The sequence below is a fragment of the Neolamprologus brichardi genome, chromosome 5 (genome assembly GCF_056152115.1).
Source record: "Neolamprologus brichardi isolate AB-2024 chromosome 5, ASM5615211v1, whole genome shotgun sequence".
In the NCBI taxonomy this organism is placed as follows: domain Eukaryota; kingdom Metazoa; phylum Chordata; class Actinopteri; order Cichliformes; family Cichlidae; genus Neolamprologus; species Neolamprologus brichardi.
Genome location: NC_142108.1, coordinates 36,498,436 through 36,510,303, shown reverse-complemented (window position 1 = coordinate 36,510,303; position 11,868 = coordinate 36,498,436). Strand labels below are relative to the sequence as shown.

The following is an 11,868-nucleotide window of genomic DNA, read 5'->3' as shown; positions in this document are numbered from 1 at the left end:
AGGGGACCAGAGAAAACAGCAGTCTGTCGTGGGTGTGTTGAAAAATGATTACAAATACGAACAGGTTGGCGGTGTACCAGAGGCCTCTATTTTGGATTATGCTTTCGCCTCATCATCAGCCAGCTGGCCTTTCCCCCAACTGCTCAGGACAGTCTGCTTGGGCAGAGTTAAAGGCTGCTACGTGACCTTTGGCTGCACCGACTACAGCGACCTGGTTAGTTGTAGTCAGTTTGTTCCCAGTATAGTTTAGTCTTTGTTCCGTTCACCTTTTGTCCATTTTTATTTTTACTTTACAAGTGCCTGCGTTTGGATCCTCCTTTATTTTTCCACACGGCTCATCTCACTCGCCGTGACAGTTTGTTTATAATGGAGCACTGTAACGAAAAATAATTTCCCCTAGGGATCAATAAAATATTCTGATTTGTCCCACAGTGGGGACATTTTGAGTGCTACTGCAGCAAAGATTATAATATTAAGAATACTTGTTAGATTTGAATGGTTATGATTTTATGGGATTAATATAGAAATATAGGAGGCCAAGCTGAAAATGTTTTAATCTTCACTGAGCGTAAAGCAGGATGGTCACGATTAGAAATGCACACATTAAAGGGACAGTCCAGGGTCAAAGAGGCCAGAGGGAGAGGCTGAGATGTTTGGACATGTACGGAGGATGTTCACTTGTCCTCAGCAGGGTCATGGGAGAGGGGCTGAGCCTATCCCAGCTACCATAGGGTGATGTACACTAATGACAGGTTGCCAGGAAACAAGCTTTTATTAAAGGGAATGTCTTTCTTCAGCTTTTAATAATAAACTTCTTAACCAGATTAAACTTGATTTTCAATTCAATTTCAATTCAATTCTAATCTTTTTAATCAATTTTAATCTCATTGGTTGAATTTTAGACTCAGTGATCTCAGTGTGTGAGAGTAAACCTTTCCAAACAGCTGACTTCTTCTACTGGCTCACCTCAGGGTTTTTGTCTCTCCCCTTTACTATATGTTTTGTACACTAACGACTGTCCCAGTAACAGGCATTTCTTTAAATATGCAGATGACACAGTTATTGTAAGCCTCCTTCATGGTGGAGAGGATTCCCGTGGGCCTGTTGTGGATGAGTTCTCTTCTTAGTGTGATCAGTCCTTCTTAAAGATCAACACCTTGAAAACTAAGGACATGGTGACTTCAGGAAGACATCCTCCCATCCTGCACTAACAGTGGTAGATGGTGCAGCCATTGAACTGGTGGACAGTTGTAAATATTTGGGGGTTGTTCTTGATAAGGCTCTGTCCTTTCAGTCACATCTTGATGCTACAGTGAAAAAAGGTCCAACAACGACTGTACTTTGTGTCATGATCGGGAGTCTGCGACTCCGTGTTTATGTTATTATGATTCTGTGGTTTTGGTTATTTTGGGGTTCTTGTACATTCTCTGTTCACGTTTCTGTGTTCCCCAGTCTGTGTGAATCTGTGTGTTGTGTCATTGCGTGTATGTGTTTCCTGTTTTATTGTGAAGGTCTGCGTCTTATGTGAGTGTTTTCAGTTTGCCTCCCTTGTCTCGTCACGTTAATCACTCCCAGCTGTGTTCCCCACCTGTGTGTCATCTCCCTGTGTCCTCTGAGTGTATTTTAGTCGTGTCTTCTGTCTTAGTAGTTGCTGGTTTGTCTGCGTTATTCCCCTCCGTTATTCCCTGTTTGTTCCTCCGTCTTCCTGGTGATTCTCCCTGCAAGGTACCCTCGTTTGTGTTCTGGCTTTGTGTTAAGTTTTCCCAGTTTAGAGTATTTTCTGTTCCTCGCCCCCTTCCTGTTGTGCTGTATTTCACCTTTTGTTAATAAAGCTCACTCACTACTTAGCAGTCCGCATCTTGGGTCCTTATCTCCTTTCCACACGTCTGCTACGCCAGGCGTGACACTTTGTAAGGAAACTGGGAGGTTTTAACGTTTCATCTGAAATGATGACCCTTTTTATAAAAGTTTTATTGAATCTGTTTGAATGTTTTGTATCATTGGTATGGTACTGTGTCTTTGACCAATAAGACCAGACTTGCTAACCTGGTTAAAGTGGCTGGTCAGATTTCAGGGAGGTCTCAGGTCCAGCTTGTGGGCTTTTATAACAGGCAGGTGCTGAGGAAGGCGACCTCGGTCATGTTATGTTCAGACCGTCCTCCCTTTAATGATCTTCAGCTGCTTCCCTCAGGTCGTTGGTATAAAGTGCCTGCAGTGAAGACATAGAGTGTCCTTTGTACCTGCTGCTATTATCATGGTTAACAACACTAAACCATGAGTGTTGTTGCCATTGCACTTTGTTGATAACATTTGGGCCGTCCTCTCTGGGGGGTTTTTCCTGTGAGTTGTGCTTGTTTACTTTTATCTGTGTGTGGACAAACTGCAAATCAATTTCCCACTGGGGACAATAAAGTTACCATTGACCACTTACCAATCTGTTGGGTTGCCAACACATAGGCAGACAGCCATTCACATTCACACCTATGGGCAATTTAGAGTCACCAGTTAACCTAACCCCACTAACTACACGTGCAGGCGGAAGCTGGAGTCCTCGCAGAGAACCCATGCAGACACTTTTCATCATCAAAACAGTCAAGCTTTCCTGATGTGACTGAGATTTTCAGCTTCAATGAGATGAAGTGTAATATTTAATGGAGGATAACCTGTGACATAAAAAGCAAAATCAGAGAAAATTTGGGATTAATGCGAGCACACTGAAGGGTTCACAAAGGCCAAACAATAAAATTATAAAGAGAACCATGGAGTTCAATAATATCTACATTCTTTATAGCCACTCTCTCTACTTTGCACATGTTCAAATCAGCTAAGCCTCTCTGACTCTGAGCTGTCTCTCTGATGGACTCATTTCTAATCCTGTCCAACCCCTCTCAGTTCCAGTGAACATCTGGATCATCTTCAGCTCTGCCACCACCATCTCCAAACCATCCATCACAGAATCCAAGACAGTCAGGTGTTAATGATGATGTTAAACTGCTCAGCAGCAGATTTAAATAATCCAAGACATTCATTCATTTGAGTGCAGGCGTACAATAATCCAGTGTGATGGTTGGAGGCTCATTTGAAAAATCTACCACTTCTGGCTTTAACACCCTTATTTACGTATTGTTTGAATGGGACGCTGTGACGTGTGCTTTCTGAAGCACCGTCAGATGTATTACGCTGGCTGTAGTTTTACGCTCGAGCTGACGGGGGCAGCAGTGCGCCTCAGAAGTGCCGGAAAGCCTGGCTAAGGAAGAAGAAGTCAACCGGAAACAAACGATTGCGTTTCCTGTTTTCATCAACACACACGTGTGTGACTGTGTGGACGACGTCTTCAGAACCCGTTCAAACCCGGACATCGGACCACCATGTTGGAGCAGCTCGGTCTGATCGGGACGATCCGGGACGAGGATCCGAGTCCCGACGAGGCGGAGACCGAATCCGAGCAAGAGGTGAGTCGGATCCGGGACCAGAGCCCATCCGCTGGTGTTGGTGTGAATAATTTTCGGTGAGGTTCAGCGGCTCGCTGTCATTTCCTGCGGACTGTCCCGAAGAACAAACATTATCTGACACTGAAATCAATGGGATTAGTTACCGCTCACTGAAGCTTTAAGTTCACCGTAATATCGGGCCCGTGGGACCTGGTGTTGGACCTGGTGTTGGACCTGGTGTTGGACCTGGTGTTGGACCTGGTGTTGGACCTGGTGTGGGACCTGGTGTGGGACCTGGTGTGGGACCTGGTGTTGGACCGGTCCCACAGAGCATCGCACAGCTGAGTGTAAACTGAGGAGAGCTGAGTGCAGCAATGGCCACTAATGCAGCATCGCCTCTCCCGGTCAGTCATAAACACATAAGCAATGAAGCCAACTATGAATCCAAAACCAAACGGGGGTTAAAGGTCAGAGGTGAGCGGGGGGTCTGTGTGCGGGGGCCGGACGGGGGCTTCTCCCTTTGATGTTTGGTGGTTTCAGCTGCGGGCAGTGTTGGGGAGTAACGGAGTACATGTACCGCCGTTACGTGTTTAAAATACAAACTATGAGTAACTGTATTCCGTTACAGTCACCATTTAAAAAGGTGGTATTTAGAATACAGTTACTTTGTTGAAATAAATGGATTACAGGCGGTCTTTTCCTGTTTCATATGTTCGGCTATGCTCTCTCTGTTTTTGGTTTCCACGCCGGTGGAAACCCAAACAAAACACGCATTAAGAGGCTCTGATGTCTGTGTCTCTATCTCGCGGCCCGTGTCACCTCTACTTGCAGCCGCATAATGACGTGAAGAAATATTTTTTTAAAATGATTTAGTATGAAGGCAACAGGCAGAGAGTTACAGGCATCGCCCTACAGCATGCAGCCTGATGGGCAGTGTAGTCCGTGCTGCAGGGAGGATGGACCCGTGATGTGTCTGTGAGCGAGGGAGGGAGAAAAAGGAAAAGTACGAGCTGTCTGAGCAGAAACTGGAGCTGGAAGCATGTAAATATAATAATAACCACTGCAGCCAAGAAGAGAGCCTGACGAGCCCAGCTGTAAGTAAGCTATTAAGACTCGACTGTACGCTGTTCGTGTTTTGACCAAGCGTCAGATCTGACTGCTCAGCAGGTCTGGATCTTAAAGGCTGTGTCTGCAGTATCAGCTGCTGTGGTGACATAAAGAAGCGTGCTGTGAACTCCTCTCATAATGCTGAAATTACAGAATTAAACCTGAAGTTACCTGATGTTGCATCTGTATGCAGTTTCTATGGAAATGCCACCGTCTGCGAGGTTTATTGCTGAAGGGTTACTGGGAGGGGTCACTCACCTGTCGTCTGTCTCACCTGTGCTGTGTCTGTTCCAGGAGGAGCCGATCGTGCTGAAGAAGAAGAAGAAGAGTCGCGGGTCGAGAGATTTTAACTGTGGCTTTGAGTTTGGAGAGAGAGACGGGCCGAGCCACGACGATGACTGGGCGATGGCCGATGTCATGAAGCAGCTCAAGAAGAAGGTAGAGCAGAACCACAGTTACTTCATCACATGGAACAGCGGGAAGAGCATAACGCTCTCCACCTGTGTTTGTTCTCACGTTCTGCGTTCTGTCTGCAGAGAACCTTGACAACTCTGGACCAGAAAATAGAGAAAATCCGCCGAAAGAGGAAAGCTGAGGTGAGTGTGAGGCTAACGAGCCTGCAGGTTGGAGTAGGTTCTCTTTAGAACGTGAAACCTTGTTTCATGTGGAATATGACAGCATGAAGTCACCTGACAGAAATACCCACAGTGCTTTGCAGTAGTAAATCTTGCACAGGTTAAGCAGAAAAGCACAGGTGAGTTGACCCTGGTATCAGTCTGTTTTCTGTGCGTTTTTACCTTCAGGAGAAATCATCTCAGAGTGACGCTGCTGAAGCTTCATCAGAGAACCACCAGGAGGAGGATGTGAAACCTCCAGCTGGAGAGACAGATGCTAGTGATGAGGACGACGATGAGGACGAAGATGAGGAGTTTGGCTCGAGCGACGAGGAAGTTTTGACCAAATCAGGTAAGAAACGTGTTTTTAAATCTAGCAGGAAGAATTCTTCCAGACGTTATTGTTTGTGACTAAAGTTTGAGCCTGAGACGATGAGTGGCGCTCTCAGTTGTTAATACTGTCAGCGAAGTTTGTTTTTTTTACTTCCTGTTTCCTGTCAGACACGCTCAGAGACAAGGAACGCCGGGGGAAGAAGAGGAAGGTGGCAGAGGAGGTGAGGAAGACAACCGAGTAAATTCCCGTGTTCGTGTCGCGGGTTACATGTTAACAGCCATCGTTGTGTCCAGGCAGCAGAGTCGTTCTATGAAGACGCGTCGCAGTACGATGACCGACTGACTTTCGATGACATGAATCTGTCCAGGCCGATTCTGAAGGTAAGACCAGCACGTCGGCTCAGACCTGGACGTCTGCTGCTGTGTGACTCGTCTGAGTAAACTCGTGTTCCTGCAGGCCGTCACTGCTCTGGGCTTCAAGCAGCCCACTCCGATCCAGAAGGCCTGCGTCCCTGTCGGTCTGCTGGGCAAAGACCTGTGTGCCTGTGCTGCTACTGGGACAGGTAACACTGGGTCCCGTTTATCATACTGGGTCCAGTTGATCTCAGTTTAATTGGACACGTGAATTCCTCTTTTCTGTGCAGGGAAGACGGCAGCCTTCATGTTGCCTGTGCTGGAGCGATTGGTTTACAAGCCCAGGACTTCCCAGGTGACCCGCGTCTTGGTTCTGGTTCCCACCAGAGAGCTGGGGATCCAGGTTCACTCTGTTGCCCGTCAGCTCGCCCAGTTCACGTCTGTCACCACCTGCCTGGCTGTTGGTGCGTCTGTTTGTGTTCGGTCTGACTCCGTCTGACTCTGGTCCGATTCAGACTTGGTCTCATCTGTGTTGATTTGTCTTCAGGTGGGTTGGACCTGAAGTCTCAGGAGGCAGCTTTGCGGGCCGGCCCGGACATCCTAATAGCGACACCTGGTCGGCTGATCGATCACCTTCACAACACGCCGAGCTTTGAGCTGACGCACATCGAGATCCTGATCCTGGACGAGGCCGACAGGTAAACGGGGGAATCCGTCACACCAGAAACCAGAACCTGCCGAGACACTTACCTGTTGTGTGTGGTTCCCTCAGGATGCTCGACGAGTACTTCGAGGAGCAGATGAAAGAGATCATCAGGTTGTGTTCCTACAACAGACAGACCATGCTGTTCTCTGCGACCATGACAGAGGAGGTATGCATGCTTGACCATGTGTGCTGCTGTATCATTGGATCACCGAGTGACTGTCCTGTGACGCGTGTTTGCAGGTCAAAGACTTGGCAGCGGTGTCACTGAAGCAGCCAGTCAGGATCTTTGTCAACAGCAACACTGACGTGGCGCCGTTCCTGCGGCAGGAGTTCGTCCGGATCCGACCTCACAGAGAAGGAGACCGCGAGGCCGTGGTAGCTGGTAGGTACTCGTTATACCGCAGTAACATGGAGGTACCAGTGACTACAGTTGTACCTGTTTGTGTTTCTCAGCTCTGCTGACTCGGACGTTCCAGGATCACGTCATGTTGTTCACTCAGACGAGGAAACAGGCCCACAGACTGCATATCCTGTTGGGACTAATGGGATTGAAGGTTGGAGAACTGCACGGAGAACTGAGTCAGAACCAACGACTGGAGAACCTCAGGTACACATACCCCGGAGATTAGAGAACCTCAGGTACACATAACCCGGAGATTAGAGAACCTCAGGTACACATAACCTGGAGATTAGAGAACCTCAGGTACACATAACCCGGAGATTAGAGAACCTCAGGTACACATAACCTGGAGATTAGAGAACCTCAGGTACACATAACCCGGAGATTAGAGAACCTCAGGTACACATAACCCGGAGATTAGAGAACCTCAGGTACACATAACCCGGAGATTAGAGAACCTCGGGTGCACATAACCTGGAGATTAGAGAATAAGTTGCTCCTCCATATTAGAACGGCCCCCACGCTTGATATTTTTAAATCACTTTAAAAAACACACTTTTTCTCCAAAGTGTTTTAGGAGTGGTACCAGACTTTTTGGTCGCTTCTTTATTTTGTTAATTTTATTTATTGTCTGTTTTATTCGTGTTTTACTACTAATTTTATTTATCTTTTACCTTGGGCGCGTTACCTCTTATTTATGTGTTTATATGTGTAAAAACCACAACCAATACAGCCTTCGTTCTCACAATATCACACGATTGATTTTCCCAAACCTTCGGTCAACCGTGTCGACTTTGAAGTGCTCTGTAAAAAAAGAAGCTACGCTCAGAGCCATAAATTGGAGAAACTCGGGGTTAGAATAAGGAACTTTGCTCTTGTCATGTTGTTGTTTTGCAGGCGTTTCAAAGATGAACAGATTGATATCTTGGTGGCGACAGATGTGGCAGCCAGAGGTTTGGACATCGATGGAGTCAAAACAGTGAGTGTCATGGCGGGGTTACCATGGTGACGTTCCTACAACCACTGAAAGATGAATAAAGACAGAATTCGATGGTTTAATGAAATATGGTCACAAAAGAAGAAGAAAAGTCACATGACACAAACTTTTCTCCCCCTTGTTCTTCAAACTGTTACCATGGTAACCAGAGTAAACAGAAGCGTTAAAGCTGCTTTTTAAAACGTGTTTCGCTCGCCTGTCCTTCAGGTGATAAACTTCACCATGCCCGGCACGGTCAAGCATTACGTGCACCGCGTGGGGCGGACTGCGAGAGCGGGCCGATCGGGGCGTTCGGTGTCTCTCGTCGGAGAGTCCGAGAGGAAGATGCTGAAAGAGGTCGTGAAGTCAGCCAAGAGCACCGTGAAGGCTCGCGTTCTGCCGCCAGGTAAACAATCCTGTGAGCAGGTGGCCCAGGTGAGGAGTGTCCTCCAGGTGAGAGAACCCGTCACTGAAATGTGTATTTGTGTCATTCAGAAGTCATCCTGAAGTTTAGAGACCTGATCGCCAAACTGGAGACAGACGTGGAAGCTGTGATGAAGCTGGAGCGAGAGGAACGAGAGCTGGCTGCGTCTGAGGCCAAGGTACACCTGGATACCTGCATAACTGCCACTAAAATACCTGTTTTTAATTTAAAAGCAAAGCTGAACAGCAACAAACAGGATTTATTTAAACCATGTGTGTGTTTGTCTGTGTGTAGCTGAGTGTGGCTCAGAGGCGTCTCACTGACTCCGCCTCCTCTGATCAGTCACAGCGGGTTTGGTTTCAGACCCAACAGGAAAGGAAACAGAGCCGCAGTAAGTACTAATTCACACTCTGTGGTATGTCGTAAGCACTGTGTGACTGTGGGTCGTCCTTCGTTCAGTGTTGACGGCTGACCAGGAAGTAGTAGTGCTGTCACAGTGCTCGGATGTTAAACTCGATCCTGTTATCAAAGGAGAGTGAGGTGCTCTAATGGGCGATCGTGGCTCAGAGAGTTGCCAATTCGTCTTGTAACCGGAAGGTTAACGGTCTCAGTTGTTGTGTCCTTGGGCAAAACACTTCACCTGCCGCCTACTGGTGTTGGCCAGAGCCTCCACCAGTGTGTGAATGAATAGTGGACTACAAGGTCATTAAGATAAGATGGGGCCTGATTATTTAAGACCTTGTATGTGAGGAGCAGGATTTTGAATTCTGGATTTAACAGGAAGCCAAAACAGGAGAAATCTGCTCTCTTTCTAGTCCCTGTCAGTACTCTTGCTGCAGCATTTTGGATTAGCTGAAGGCTTTTCAGGGAGTTTTTAGGACTTCCTGATAATAATGAATTACAGTCGTCCAGCCTGGAAGTAATAAATGCATGAACTAGTTTTTCAGCGTCACTCCGAGACAGGATATTTCTAATTTTAGAGATGTTGCACAAATGGAAGAAAGCAGTCTTACATATTTGTTTAATATGTGCGTTGAAGGACATATCCTGGTCAAAAATGACTCCAAGGTTCCTCACAGTGTTACTGGAGGCCAAGGTAATGCCATCCAGAGTAAGAATCTGGTTAGATACCATATTTCTAAGCTTTTCAGCGCCGAGTACAATAACCTCAGTTTGATCTGAATTAAGAAGCAGCACAGTACCTGTAACACCTACAGCATGTTCTAATCGCTCTAATAGGATATTATGGTCGACAGTATCGAACGCTGCACTGAGGTCTAGCAGGACAAGCACAGAGATGAGTCCACTGTCAGAGGCCATAAGAAGATCATTTGTAACCTTCACTAAAGCTGTTTCTGTGCTGTGATGAACTCTGAAACCTGACTGAAACTCTTCAAATAAACCATTCCTCTGCAGATGATCTGTTAGCTGTTTGACAACTACTCTTTCAAGGATGTTTGATATGAAAGGAAGGTTGGAGATTGGCCTATAATTAGCTAAGACTGCTGGGTCTAGAGATGCTTTTTGAGTAAAGGTTTAACTGCAGCCACCTTGAAGGCCTGTGGTACATAGCCGATTATTAGAGATAGTTGATCATATTTAAGAAGCTTTTTTGACTGGACTCTCACACAAATGCAAAACAGAAGATGAAGCATTCTCATCCCCAACGCGTAATACCGACGATTTGTCCTAAAGCATCTCATAGTAACGCTTCCGCGTCCTTATGATATGTTCCGGATTTTCCATTGAATCCAACAGAATTCCACTCACAGCAGTAACACACACTCCAGCCGTGTATTCCACCCTAACCTTAACCATATGAAACCTTTACATGTATGGATTCATTCCAAATGGCTGTCATGGAGCCAAACACGTAACATACTGAGGATTTGTCACATAGCATCGGTGTGTTACGAGCTGGGATGAGAACGTGTTGATCTCGCCTTTGGCTTCACCTGCATTACGACGGTGCCGAGGTAGGCCTCCCCAGCAGGATTAGTTTGCGTCGGGAGCACGCGCTGGGCGCTCCAAATCACGGACAAACAGTGTCCCACAGTTGTTTTTGTTTTTAAGATAACAGAAATTGTCAGCCGGCATTTTTTCCCCAACTGCTGAGGACAGTCTGCTGGGCGAGAGCTAACAGTAGCTACAGTACTGCTCCAGAGCTATACTGAAACTAGCACCACTAACAGCGGGCTGGGAGGTCAGTTTATGATCATTAATATGCAAACGGTCACGATCATTGATCAACACCTGCTGATCATTGATCAATGTCCATGAGTACCACTCACAGAGTGGGGAATGGCTGCAATCACAGCATTACTGACAGATGGACCCTTAGGCCCAATGGGCAATTATAGTATCAGTTCATATAGTTAATATATCAGAGTATTGATTAGTACAGTGGAGTCCCTTTGTGTAACGGTAGTACTGTGTTCAGTGTCCAAGGCTCTGCAGGAGTTTGATCTCGCCGTTAGAGGGAAGAAGAAGAGAGAGAAGTTCCTGAAGGACGGCAGGAAAAAGGAGCTGACGGTAAAAAACGATCCAGCATTAATCAGTACTCACCTCCGATCAATCACCTGCTTACCTGTTACCTGTCTGTCAGTCTGAGGAGCGTGCTCAGTTTGAGATTTTGAAGGCCCAGATGTTTGCTGAGCGAGCAGCCAAACGAGAGCGCCGACCGAAGAGGGCGAGGGCGATGCCAGAGGATGAAGCGCCAACTAAAGGTATGTGATGCTGTAAACACGCTAACAAACACACTAACCCTGATAATGTCCTCGCTCTCACCAATCCTCTGTGTGCAGCAGCCAATCAGAAAGCAGGAAAAGGAGGCAAGAAGTCGGTGTTTGACAAAGAGCTGACAAACACCAGCAGCAAGGCCCTGAAGCAGTACCGAGCAGGGTACGTAAGGTAGCCAGCTGTCTCGCCGTCTGTCCATCTGTCCCGTCTGTCTCACCGTCTCTCTCCCTTACAGACCGGCCTTTGCAGACAGGAAGCGTCTGGGTGTGGACAGGAAGCGACCTGGCAGTTCCAGGTAAGTTTCACCTGTTCTCTGGTGTCACACTGACCTGAATGAGGTAAAGATGGCTGACACTCTGCTCTATCTGCCAGGTTCAGGAGGAAGTGACAGAGCACGCAGGAAACGCCTTGTTTTTTTCTATTTGTTTATTACAGTAGTTTTAAATAAAGTTTCAATGTGTATTAAACCCATTGTGTTTGTTTTTTTATCTCTGGGTCATTCAGACGGGCACAAAACGAACCAAACTAAAGGTCACATGACAAAACGTGAAAAATGAAACGTAAACTGGAAGCTGAGGAAGAACGGGCGCGGTGCGGGCAGATCAGCTGACCTCAGCACACCAATGGAAGTCTGTTGTATGGCAGGTTTTCATTGGCTGAATACTGAGCAATGGCAGCAGGTGGCTGTGGTTCAGAAGTTAAAGCGGGTCAGCTGCCACTTCAAAGACTGCCTGCTCCAGTCCACAGGCGTCCACAGGCGTCCACAGGCGTCCACAGGCGTCCA

The 11,868-nt window shown here is 47.0% G+C and overlaps 1 protein-coding gene across 2 annotated transcripts; it reads left to right on the top strand.

Moving 5' to 3' along the window:
- Nucleotides 1–3,280: 3,280 nt before the first annotated feature.
- Nucleotides 3,281–11,549, top strand: ddx27 (DEAD (Asp-Glu-Ala-Asp) box polypeptide 27). 2 transcript variants are annotated; one of them, XM_087841172.1, is made up of 21 exons: nt 3,281–3,452; nt 4,833–4,976; nt 5,075–5,134; nt 5,342–5,504; nt 5,654–5,706; nt 5,780–5,866; nt 5,943–6,048; nt 6,130–6,303; nt 6,387–6,537; nt 6,612–6,711; nt 6,786–6,927; nt 6,999–7,152; nt 7,843–7,924; nt 8,150–8,327; nt 8,417–8,523; nt 8,640–8,736; nt 10,786–10,877; nt 10,951–11,071; nt 11,153–11,246; nt 11,320–11,379; nt 11,457–11,549. In XM_087841172.1, the coding sequence occupies exons 1-21, from the start codon at nt 3,369–3,371 to the stop codon at nt 11,470–11,472; spliced, it is 2,265 nt and encodes a 754-aa protein (XP_087697298.1). In that variant the 5' UTR covers nt 3,281–3,368; the 3' UTR covers nt 11,473–11,549. The 2 variants fall into 2 exon arrangements, with proteins under 2 accessions (XP_087697298.1, XP_087697297.1); XM_087841171.1 differs by having other exon boundaries at nt 11,150–11,246.
- Nucleotides 11,550–11,868: the final 319 nt, after the last annotated feature.

Bases quoted from the DNA above. Each gene is read 5' to 3' on its own strand.
- ddx27 (XM_087841171.1), top strand. From the start codon at position 3,369: ATGTTGGAGCAGCTCGGTCTGATCGGGACGATCCGGGACGAGGATCCG. The intron at 8,737-10,785 runs GTAAGTACTAAT...TACTGTGTTCAG, and splicing joins GGAAAGGAAACAGAGCCGCA to TGTCCAAGGCTCTGCAGGAG. The intron at 11,072-11,149 runs GTATGTGATGCT...CTCTGTGTGCAG, and splicing joins GGATGAAGCGCCAACTAAAG to CAGCCAATCAGAAAGCAGGA.